The sequence below is a fragment of the Falco rusticolus genome, chromosome 2 (genome assembly GCF_015220075.1).
Source record: "Falco rusticolus isolate bFalRus1 chromosome 2, bFalRus1.pri, whole genome shotgun sequence".
In the NCBI taxonomy this organism is placed as follows: Eukaryota; Metazoa; Chordata; class Aves; order Falconiformes; family Falconidae; genus Falco; species Falco rusticolus.
In genome coordinates, this window is record NC_051188.1 from 74211460 (window position 1) to 74224408 (window position 12949).

Genomic DNA, 12949 nt, shown 5'->3' on the forward strand with positions numbered 1-12949 from the left:
GCCAAATTTCAAACTGGAGCCTGCAGCAGCTAATTAGGTGTTTAAATATGGACTCAGCTGCTATCCAAGTTTGAAAACTGGATCCATGTTTAGCACTTCCCTTGGCAGCCAGCCTTACTCTGGTTTCTTTTCTGGCTGGCTTTAGTTGGTCTATGTTCTGTAGAGGTCTCCCATTTACATCCAGTGATACCATGCTTCGTGAAGAACATAAAGTCTGCTCAGGGTACCCACTGGGTAATAGGTGAAACAAAATTGCTGCTCTGCAGAGACCACTTCCTCCACACCTCCTATGCACAGGCTCTTGCATCGTTCTCTGGCTTCTTCTCTTTCATTAACGGTTGCTTTTGCATTATGCACACATGTGGAGGAAGCGGATACAGACAGACTGAAAGAAGCACGCAGTGACAGCACCCTTTCCCGTCCCTGCCACATCTTGCTTCAACAAAAGGCTCAGAGGACCTGTGGCCATCCTGACCAACACACAGCTACATTTAACCTGGCCAGTGCTAGCGGTGAAGTTTTCCTGACATGAACCTCTTTCACACTGCACTTGTCTTGCGCATGTCATCCTCCCTGCACCCATCACCACGCTCCCCAATTTCCAGTGTGTTAATTTGCCTGGAGGGCAGAGTGCACCACGATCAAACTGCGGAACAACACGATTGCTATGTGCTCCATTAAAAGACAAGTGATGCAAAACGTGGGTGACATGCTGGGGTTTTTAATGAAAGGCCACACAAAATTTCAATGTATGCCTTAGGATGAATCAGTGAATTAAGCAAAACACAGACTTGCTGTATTAAAATGACTAAAGTTTCCTAATGATTTATGTATTAATCTTGCAATACATCATCACCATTGCTTATTCAAGAATATAAAAGACTATTATTAAACGCTCATGAAGCTTTCACAGTCTTAAATTTTCTTTCTCCAGGGAATGCAGCACAAGATTTTTCAACATCTTTGATAGATTTTTGCAGTTTATTTTGAAGCAGCTACAGAAATATATTACAGAATAGCGGTAGGTATGTTTTCTGTGGTTATCATAAGCAGCTTCTTTCTCTTTTCCTACGATAAACCAAAGCCTCAGTCCTAAATACTGCTTATTAGATTTAAGCATACTTCCTGACAGTACTATCTGTATTTATCCCTTGAACACATTTGCTAAGTCTCATCAGTTGTGATTTTCCCACAACACACAAAAAAGGAAATACTGTTGGAGAAATTAGAATATATATATTGCCACTGAAAATTAGTGTTTTTCCAATTGAAAGAAACAAGCATATGCAATAGTAAAACAAAACTTAAATCTAAAGTCTTAACGTATCTAATTATTCAGATGCTGTTACAGTTGTTTTGTACAGTAGCTGTCCTGTTACCAACTACTACTATAGGCCACTGTATAGTCACCTGTTTCATATACAAGCCTGGGTGTTCTGGGTGTTCACTGAACAACTATACTTCTTCATGTACATTCCTTTCATATACTTCATATGTAGCCTTTTTAAAAAAAAATAAAATAGTTATAAATATATACAAATAACAGTCAAGGTGGCCTTAGCGTACCCCCACATATTTGAACTGGAATACACCGGCAGCTGCAATTTGAGTGCATAAGGATGCAAGCATTAGGTACTCCTGAAGCGCCCTCATGACCCTGTGTTGGACATGCTGGAAAGGAAGGCTACAAGACTGATAAATAAAATCAGGGGTTCTACCCAAGCTGAAAAGCAAATCCTTCGTGTCCTAATTGGTCGCACAGGGGTTACTTATGCAGCCAGAGGCAGGTGGCACTTTCAGAGCAGCCCACCTTGCCCTTTCCTTCTGACTCACTAAGACTGACCAGGTCCCAAAGGTTCCCCCTTTCCCTGCAGCGAGCTCCTCAGTGCCATGTGCTGCTCATGTACAGCTCTGGCCAAAACTGGGCTTTGTCTGATATCTTTCAACAGTGGTAAAATAGCATTTTTCTTCCTAAAATTAGGGGAAGAAGCTCAGGGCTGGAAGGTGCTTGCTCTCTCTCCGAGGCAAAGCATTGGTAATGGTCTCAGTGGCTGTGTCAGTGATTCCTGCCTTGTGTTTAATCCAAAATTCAGTAAGAACCACAAGCTGGTTTTGGGTTGTTTTTTTAAAGCTGTGCTTTCCAACTTTCAGCAGTTTACTGTATAAATCCATAGCGTTCAGTAACTAGCCCCTTGTTATAGCTTGTAGGAAATGCAGAGGGAACCAAAATTAACCGACTGTCTTTGGAGGACTAGGAGGACTACATTCAGTGAAGGAATTTGGAATGTCTTTGTTATAAAAATATTTATGAAAGGCGAAATAAGTAGGGCCTTGTCAACCTGGGCATTACTGTCATCCACATGGAATGAATGCATCGTTTTTCATTTGGCTGATCCCTCCTCCTGATGGCAGGAGGTGAGATGTCAAGAGCCCTCCTGCTGTACTGATTACCCTGCTGTGCGCAACTCCATTGCTGTGTGCTCAGCACAGTTCTCAAATGTATGAAACACAGACTCAAAGGCTGGTCTTCTCAAAGTCTCACTAGAATCAGTATCTTTTAAAAAAGTCTATTTTTTCTGTTTGTGTACAATTAGTGTTAATTTCAAATGTTTTTGATGATTTTAAATACTGATGGCAAGTTCAAATTGTAATTACTGTAATTCCATTCTCCCAGGAAGTATTTCTTTTTATAAAGAATGATATAAATTGCCTCTTCTGAAGCATCATTTTTCTAACAGTCAGTTCATATGATACACTGTTAAGTACTTGCTAATATTTGAAGCGGTGTTTGAGCATAATGGTGCCCCTTCATTCAATTAAAAATCTCCATAAAACAAATCAATGAGTAAATAAATAGAAGAAAGCATGGTTCTGCATTGCTGCAGCTAAGAAACAGATCAAGGATCCAAGACCTACATTCTATGTCCTTGTGGTGACCCTTTTGAGTGGTGGGGAAACACCATGGCCACATATCTTTTTGTATTATCTCTTGGATAGTCTGGGTCTCAGGTTACTAAAGATTGTCACACATCTTTTAAGATTATCTCTTGGATGATAATAAGAAGAACTCTAAGGCTCTCTCCACCCACTTGTGGAAAGCTTCTTAACTCTCCTGTAACATGGTTTTTAATTTGAAGGAAGCAATGAGTCTTATGATTCCTTCCCTTCCACCAGAACACACAAAGGGCCATAAAATGGCCCAGTAATAACTTGAACAATCTGGGACTGAAAGGGAATGTAGGGTCTGGTTATGCACAGTAAAGTGCTGCCATTTCAAACCCAGCGCAGTGCACCAAATGTGGTTAGCAGATTTCCAGTAGACTACATGAAATGTGTTGGTGTATACATGAAGATAATGTAAGTTTTCATTTTGTGGTGGGCTGAACCCACTGCACTGCCTTAGAGTTAAGGAGGTGCTGAATGTGTTCTGCAAGTGCAAATGTTCACCACACTGAAGGACTGGTCTGTCTTACCAAGGGAAACATGGTTTGAATGTGCACACAGACTGAAAACACCTTTCTCCTTCAAGATGTCTATAAATACTTTGCAGAAAATCCTGTGCCATCACTCTGTCCACAAAAGCAATGCAAAATTATCAAGTCTGGCAGAAGAAAACAATTCTGAAAATCAATTTTTTGTTTGTTGAAACAATCTAACAACTTCTGCTTTTTCAAAGTTTTCTTAGGTAGCAAGAATATGAATATCATGGTTTCAAACTGAGAGGTAAAAGTGAAGTAACTCCCAGTACATGAATTAAGACAAGGAACAAGCTCATAAACAAAGACAACCATCTGTCAACAACAGTCACGAGAAGTCTTCCCCTCTGTTGGGAGACCTTTCTAGGATAAAGAAGAAATACAGCTGAAATGCCAACAGATACTGGAGAGATTAAAATGTGGAAGTTTTCTGCACCCATGAAATGACTTATAGTCCAGACACAGCAGGAAAGGCTTTTGTTCATGTGACACCATACATCAACAGCGGCCCTCTGCCACTGTCAGAAAAGATGCAGGATTTAAATAAGCATAAAACGGGTCTGTGAAGAGGCAGGGTCTTACTTACGGAACATACAAGCCAACTTCAGCAAACAAAAAAACCTTCAAGAAACAAGTAACACAGGGGCTCAAAGTGGTCCATAGCCAGCACTGCAAAGTGGTTATTGCAAAGTACCATAAGGGACAGTGGCAGCAATCACTTTCTCTTCTGTTTAGCCTTAGAGTTGGTTTTGGTTTTGTTTGATAAATTTCCCAGTACTGTGTCACTTTGGAACACTGTAAACAGAGATCTGTAATGGAAAACCAAGCATTTCCTAAGAAGTGGCATGGCATGCCCTGGGGCCAGAGCGCATGAGATCTCTTCTACTTGCAAACGTATCAGAAGCAAGAGAAGTCAGGCAGGTTTGGCTTTCCAGGAAATGACAAGAAGTTTCATGCCCAAACCCTGAAAAAACAACAGTCACAGAGCTGCCCTGCCCCAGCTCTCACTGAAAAAACAATTAAAAGATACTGTTTCTTTGGCAGACTGATTGATTTTTGGTGGCAATTCAGATACTGAACACCCCCCAACTTTGAGCCGAGAACAAAAGATTTCACACAAAACTCATAATGTTTTAATTTGAACATTTTTGCAGTGTCATGTTAGAGCTAGTATCACTGTTAAAAGCCCTTGAGCTTCTCAGAAAGCTACTGTGAGACACAGTGCTCTTCAGTCCCTGTTCCTTTTGGGAGCCTGGGATGCTGCTGTGTACAGCGACTGTCCACCTCCCACGACAAGAAGAGCAGGGCAACCACAGCACCTGACACATAACGAGAACAGAAGAAATGGAGCAATAGCACTACAACTATATAAGTCTGGCAGTATCACAACTCCCAGGGGCTAAAATATTTTATTTTTACAGTGATTTATTTTACTTAGAAAGTATATTTTTCATAAAACTCACATTTTTGATAGAGAACTCAATTTAATCAAAAGACCAAATTTTCTTCACAGGTTTAAGTATTCAAATGCTTGGTTGGCTTTTGAACAGATGAAGTTCTCCTTCACTGAAAAAAATAGGCTTAGGACAGGGAGTAGAGAAAAGGTTAAGAGTTATTTGTAATCGCAGGGGCAGAAATTTGCCTTTGCCTCCCTCCACTACACCTTGTAATCCTTAATGCATGGCAAGATCAGGAATGTATGACTATGAAGAACCAGAAGCAGCAACAGCGCTGAACCCAGAGGGGATTTGTGGAAGGTGAGCTGATCATTTTGACCATTTCTCTTAAGATGTTATTCCAGGGATTTACAGACATATGTGCCAGCCTTCCCCAGCTATGCTAGGCAGCTCGAAGGACGACTCCACTGAAAAGGTACTGTAAGGATGGCTGTAGTCAAAGCAGTTGAAAGGAATGCTAAAACCATTTGAAAAATCACCCAGGACCTGAACTCCAAAGCTTTTAAAGTTCACTCATCCCTAATAAGTCTTTTTGCTGACAGGGAGATTTTAAACTAACCTTCTCCTCTCAAGGGTGCCAAGCTCTCTCCACTCCGCATTCTCCACAAGAGTCTTTTACCTTCTCTGTCACATGAGCACAGTACATCAGCTTTCAAATTACCATTGGCCATCTTCCCATTTAGGAAACAACACGTTTATGATACCCACTGTTCTGCGTGCCACAGAAGGTTCACTTCTCCCACCCAACCCACTGCGCAGGGAGAGGCTGAGCAGCAGGAACACCCATATATCACGTACCTCCCAACAAGTTGCAATTTTGAACTGGTTCAGAAGGACTGTGTCCTATTAAATCATTAACCATTATTACAAATCCTTTGTTAAGACCATTAATCCCTTTTAGACAAGAAGGAATTTAACATTGTGACATACAAAGTAGCTACATTTAATTTCCCTGAACACATTAAATCTGGCATTACCTTTGTGCTAGTAGTGTTACACTGTGTTATTATTCTTCAGAAACCAATGAATCCTAAAAGTATTTTCATTAGACAGAACAAAAATACACCAATAAATTTAAAACTAAAACTTTCCAAAGTTGGCATCCTACCTTAAATATTTCCCCATTATAGGAATGAATAGAGATAACCTGTGGCCTGCAACATGGATAAAACACTGGCTGTATATGAACTAAAATTCTGTCTTTTGGACTGATGAATTGGTCTGCTGGTATAACAGCCCATTTATTTTTTGTAATGAATTCCTAGAATTTGAGATCTGTGCCTTCACCACTACATTCACTTTCCAGGCCAGCAAGTCAATTTTTGCAATTAACAGTAATTGCTGCCAATGCAAGGGATCATTTTACAAAACAGAAAATCCTTTTGCATTTATACAGAAAGCATTTTGCAAAGAAAGAGAGCAATACCCCTATGTATGTGCATTAAGCATTTAAATATGTATCATCTAACTATAGACAGGAAAACTTTGTAACGTGCTGCTGGAAGGTATATACTGAACACAGCAGTGTGTGCAGTTGGTATCTGGTCCTGTCAAGAGAATATGACTTATCTTGCAAATAGAACCAGATTATGCAATAAAAGTCATTGTGGGGAAGCTGCTTAAACAAAACCATCTATTCCTCGAATAAAATAAAATCTATAACATGTATCTGTCTCGAATAATCTTTTATGGTTCAATTTCTGTAGTTTCACAGCATTATATCAAGCAACAGTCCAGTGACACATTTTAATATGCAACTGTGATAGACTTCCGTACTGACTAAAATGGATTAAACAAATAGAAGGGTAATATATAAAATCCATCCTCCTTCCTTTTACAAATTTTCCTTTATTATTTTAAAATTTGGAAATAAAACAATAGCAGTATGCTATATCAGCTTCATGTTTGGTTTTGCTTGAATTTAAGATATTGTACATCCCGTAAGTTCTGCCAATGATTCTTCTAAGTCAGAGATTCTTCCATTCTTCTTCTCTCTAAGCCAGAGAATTAAGTGACAGATCAGTCACAAAAAGGCACTGGAGGAACCAATTGGAAAATTTCAAAAAAGAAAAGCTTTTAATTGTAAAAAATGTTGACTCATCAAACCATTCCTAGTATAAAAATATGTTTTAAATAAATGTCCAGCTTAAAAAAAATAATTTTAAACTGATGGATATACCTTACTTCAACAGGATGACTTTGAAATTGAAGGTTCAGTGTTTCAGTTTTATCAATATTACACTTCAAAATATGAATGACAGTGTACTCATAAGGATAATTACAAATAAATCAGAAAGAAAATATTCTAAAATCAATGAAATCAAAGGTTTTGGTCTGAAAAAATTATTTATATTTTCCAAAAGTAATGTGACATTTTAACACTTCATTGCTATTCATGGACATTATTTTCAAAGTCTCAGCAATGCTGATGGGACAAAATACTAAGCTTTCTGCCCAAACTTAATACAACTTCATTTACCAACAAACATCGCACACACGCAAGAAGTGAAGATGCAGGACACCACCCATCCAAGAACAGGAGGTCTCCAGAGACTTTGCTTGGCAGATTTTCCCAGCAGTACATGACACCTCCTGTTACAGCCCTTATGAACTGCCTAACGAGATTAACTGGAGCTGCCTGGTCTCCCCAGCATCTTCCCAGGTCCTGGGCAGAGCTGTTTAAGCTATTTTACACCAGCCAGGATGCATATGTGGCACCCGGGATTTTTGCAATTCCTTTCATTCAATCTATTTTGTCTCTGAGATGATTCATGCTCTAGGGCTAAAGGGAAAAAATACAGAAATTATCTGGGGACTGTACCAGCTTGGACGGTTACAAAATCCATCCGCTTCTGTAGCTGGAGAGCAGAGGAAGGAAAACAGGGAAAGTGTGACTAACTGTTCTTGAATATACAGGAGACATGAACCAGAAAAGGAGTTGTGTGTGGCTGGGGAGTTCATAGATTTGTGATTCACAGCATTACAGGGCCCATTTGGCATGCAAAAAGAGAGGATGATGAAAGGAATAGTTAGTCATGGAGAAAAAGCTAGACAGAACACACAAAGATGCTAACCCCTGGGAAAGGGAGCATATGCAGGTGTGACCCACAGCCTGGGAAAGGGAATGATGTCTTCTTTTCTTTATTTTCCTAAAATTCCTTCTTACTTCAGTAGGTAGAGTACTTGAAGGGGTGCCCCACATCTCAGTCTTGTAAAAGCACCATGAACTCCAGTGCACTGTTTAAGCCTATCTCAAGCCAAGAGGACGGCACAATGTTCTTCAAGCTTTTGCTAAAACCAGTCAGCCATATCCTCTCGTGACCATATGTTTTTTCCTCTTGTCACTTCAGAAAGTATTATTTAAGGCAGGCAAGAGAGGAAAAAGGACATTCTAGCTATGCTGTTAGAGTGCACAGTGTACTACCCTCAGCACGTAATCGCTGCAATCACCACTGTTGAAACGCGTACAGATAGATAGCGTTTCTGTTAAACTTTCACCTCCTTGAAAACAGTCGTATTCAAAGTAGGGATGAAGGAGAATGATTTGCCTTAGGGATCCCCTTGTCGACTCATGTGATTGCTGTTGAAAATGGTCTGGATCTAAAAGACCACAAAGGTGTTTGATGTTCTTCATATATCCTTCAGCAAAAGAACTGGGAGAACAGTCATTGCTCTTGTGCGTTTGCATTTTCAATAACACACATGAAACAAGCTATGCCCTGCCAGTTTGGAACAAGCTCTGTCCTGCCTTGATGTACCCATGCTGTGTCTCTTTTACTGGTGTGTGTGAAGAGATTGCGCAGTAAAGGGCAGAAATGACATTCATAGAGGAGAAATAGGACTGGGGCTAGGGGGAGAAGATAAGAGAAAGATAAATGGGGAGGAGGAAATTAACTGGTGGGCAGAATTAAGACACCACCAAAAAAAAGGAGGGAGAAATAGGAGGGAGGGAGGGAAAAGGCAATGGAGGGAAAAAAGCTCAAAAGACACAGATGACGACGAAACTGTGAACAGAGAAATCAAGTAAGCAAGCATGAAGAGAGAGATAACAAAAGAAGAAAAATAATGTAAAATGCAAGGAAAATAAAGAAAAAAATAAATTAAGCATGCTGCCAACAAGGAGCTAAAAAGATAAATCAGATTGGCAAGATGGCAGAAAACAAACCAAAGAGGAAATGTGGAAGACAGTAACATTTAATACTGTTCATGGGACAGACCGTCCAACAATTACTTGTTATGCTGTTGCCCTGGGGTCACTGTGATATGGATGACATCTGGCTTCAGAGCAGATCTCTGAGCAGCAAGCACAAGCAGTGGGGAGCGATGGCCACAACAGTGACTGCCAACCCAGAGTCTCCCAAGTGGGAGAATGATCCCATAGAAAAATCTGTGGTTAAGCAGAGAAGAGAACCTCAGTTTACCGTCACCTTTGTGTCAAGACAGGCTTCTGCCTTTACTTCTCTGTCATGTTTGGTCGATGAATGCCTCCTCTGCATGATCAGTGACCTCCAGTTTGGACACTAGGCCAATCAAAACCCAGGAATATTGGGACAAGAATACAGTAAACAATACAGTCTGCTGCCACCAGTTGATTTTTCCAGCACAGAGTAAAGCCCCCTTTCTCCACTGTGAAGAAATGACTCCAAATTGGTTTGGTGCCTTCCTGCAAGGTTAGGACTACCAGCCAATCACAGAACATAGACCCAAGTTGTGAAATTAATTAAGGCCAGCTACTGCAACTAAAATAAGGGAAAAGCCAATATTAAATTTTTAGAAAGGTTTCTCATTCACACAAGCAGCAAAAATGAGGGATGGCATCACTGGGAAACTGTGGCAATTCATGGAACACTATCACATCACAGTGCTTACCATGGGTGTCTTTACTGCCTCCATTAAAACTCTAAAACGCTGCTCTGAATCACAAGGTGTCTCTGAGGCCCTATGGTGTAGGCAATGCCTGCGCACGGTACCCCACAACAGTCCTCCACAGGGCTGCCAAACCACCCACTCACGCCGTAGGCACACTCTCGAAGTGCCTACAGAAGTAATCTCACTGTTTTTAGCAGCACCGTTTATGCGATAACTATTAGCTAAAAAAAAAAACAACAACCGAGGAGTATCTCCTTCGACCTGAACCAAGAAAAGATTTGGAGCTGAATCCACAGTCCCCTCTGGGTCCCACCCGTGTGCCTGTGTGCTCAGAAAGCAGGCGCCACTGCTGTGCCTGAGCGATTCAAGCATCCAGGTGGGAAAGAGCAGGCAAAATCAGACACAGCCTGTCATCCTTTATAATTCTTCTTACACTAATAAAGTTGAAATATAAAGAGCAGGGTTTGGTGCAAAAGCTGCAGGTAAATCTCACTGGTATATTATTATTTTTTACATCAGATTGGTCATGTTTGTGCTCAATCATAAGTTTCCTAACTGAATCATTTCTGATTCCTGTAAAATATGACTTAATAATAATTTCTGGTTCCTTTAAAACACGAGTTAATAATGATGAATCACAGGTAAGGATGATCCTAAATTGAAGAGGCACAGCACAAGGCTTTTCTATAATCAATGCTTCTATAAACAGTTCTGTAATCACTGTTACCTAGAGACACAGAACAGCCACATTTAACTTTGCATTCTGCACTTTAGCCTGAAGAAATACTAATTACACTCCTCTTAGTCCCCTTGCATGGTGCCATCCAGCACATGTCCCTCAGAAACAATGAACACATACATCAAGTGAAGAGTAAGGGTAATTTCCTGTGGTTGTTTTACAAGCAAGAGATTAAACTTCGACTACCTTGCAAAATTTAAACAAAGCACTTGTAATAAAACTGATGCCGTAGTATGCAATCAGAAGTCAAACAGAAAGCTTGACATGCTTAATGCAACATTCATACTTAAATTGTCTTCAGTGGAAAGAGCCCAGCCCTCTAATTTCAGTCTTTGTTCCAAAATACAACCTCGGGCCAAGTGGCTCTGAACAGGTGCTGAAGTCCCTGTCAAAGGACAGGAACAGAATTTCACCATGGAAATGACACAAAACTCAGACTGGCTCTGTACAGGCAGAAACTCTCTGGAGCCCATCAGAAGACAGGTTCTGTTTGAGCCTGTTAGTAAGTGCACAGTTGCCGTACGCGACTGCATGGGGAAATTGTGAAATGTATCTATCTCAGTTATCCTGCCCATTCTTCAATTAACTAAACAACTCTGCATGGTTCCTGTGTGACACCAGAGATATTTATCCGCCTCATCCAATGTCTTCCTAACGTTAGAAATATTCCTCAGACATTCACCCACAGTTTCTCTAAACGAAAATAGTCACACAGAATACAGATACACATTTTAACCCATTTCACTGTTAAAAACACAGGATGGCTGTGGATCTCGGTAAGCTCTTGGGGAAGCGCAAGGGGTGACACAGACGAAAGCGGGAGCTCCAGTGTTTGCAGTGAATTGCCAGGCTGACTTGTGAGAGGGCAAGCACCACAGGGACAGGGGGCATGATGCTGCCCAGCGCTGGGAGGCAGGTGAGGGAAGCTGGAGAAGGTGGGGGACTGGGACAACAGAAGTAGCGCAGGACAAGGGAGAGGCCAGAGATGGAGGGAAGGGAGGACATTGTGCCAGGAGCTGCAGGCCAGTGGGCAGAGCTGCCAGGGAGGAAGGAGCGGCAGGCAGCGTGTGGGCTGGGCAAAGCTGTGAGGCAGCTGGGCAGGTGGGGCTAGTTGTCCTCCCAGAGCAAAGTCAGGAGCCCCATGCCCAGCGGGCAGGGAGCTTGCAGCCATAGGCATCCCTTTGCACCCATCTGAGGGCTGGGCGAGGGCCTCTACACATGCATTCACTTGAGGAAAAGGCCTATTAGCGTTCACCCAAGCCACTTTAAAACATCCCAGTTACTGAATCCAGGCTCTCCACCACAACCATCACTGCAGTAAAAGCATCAGAAAGGAAAGCGAGGCTTTCATGGTTCAGAATAAAAGACTTGGTGCACAAGCTTATAAATTATTTGTATCTTTGACTGAAGGCTGCAAGCTTTGTTCAAGCCTGAAAGATATTAAGCAATGGCTTGAGAATCAGCATTTAAAAAAAAAGGCAACAAAAAAACCCGCACATTCAGTATTCAGTAACAATTCTCTTGGAGTTTAATCTGCACACCCTTACTACAGATCAGTCAATACCAAAAAACAGATCAGTACCTGCTTTGTAAGTCGCTCAGGTGCAATTTGGCTACGTAATGGGTGGCTGATGAGACAGTGATGATCCTAGCATTGTGACTGTGCGTTCCTGATTGCTTCAGCGTGTCCAAGAGGAGGTTAGTCAACAGGAAGTGTCCCAAGTAGTTCAAGCCGAAGTGCTCCTCAAACCCATCCTCCGTCTTCCTTTCAGGGACCAGCATCACCCCAGCTAGAGGAGAAAGTAGAGGTAAAGCCTGTTGATTTATTTCAGAGAAGCAGCAAGCTAGAATGAGCATGGATCTCCTGCTGCAGAGTGTAAACATGGCATGTAGAGCAATGAGTGATTGGTGATGGCATCTGAAGTGTAAAGCAGACACTGATTGATTCCTGCAGAGAAAAATGTCAAAACCCCCACTTCAGTTCCTTTATCCAGAAAACAGGTAGACTGACTCCCTCCCTCCCTCCTTCCCTGCAGGACTGTGGGGATAAATGACTTCATTTGTGAAAAGTGTTTTGAAGACATTAAAAGTTGAGTTAACCCATTGCTGGCATGCCAGAATGCAATGCTGCAGATCCACAATAATAGTTAATCCATCTACAATAGGTGGGAGCTGGGTGATCCCAACAACATTCCCTCCATCAAAGAGCTCAGAGCAACGAAGACAAGACCAGGCTGAGCAGCAGACCTGCTCTCCCAGACGGCTTTCTGCTGAGTCCTGGCTGGAGTTTAAAGATCTGTTGAGTCTTCCTCTGAAATCTGCAACTTCTATCTCACTGGTGTGGTTGAGAAAAGATGTAGTAAATTTACCCAATATATCTTAATTACCGTGCTTACAAGCAGCTGCAT

General features: G+C 41.5%; 1 protein-coding gene across 1 annotated transcript in view; it reads right to left on the reverse strand.

The window, feature by feature from the left end:
- The window catches only part of DHRSX (dehydrogenase/reductase X-linked), a 167926-nt gene that overhangs the window by 35042 nt on the left and 119935 nt on the right, over positions 1–12949 (reverse strand). The window contains exon 5 of the mRNA XM_037376342.1: positions 12124–12331. Within this exon, the coding sequence (XP_037232239.1) occupies positions 12124–12331 (208 nt within the window). The remainder of the gene's footprint in view (positions 1–12123; positions 12332–12949) is intronic.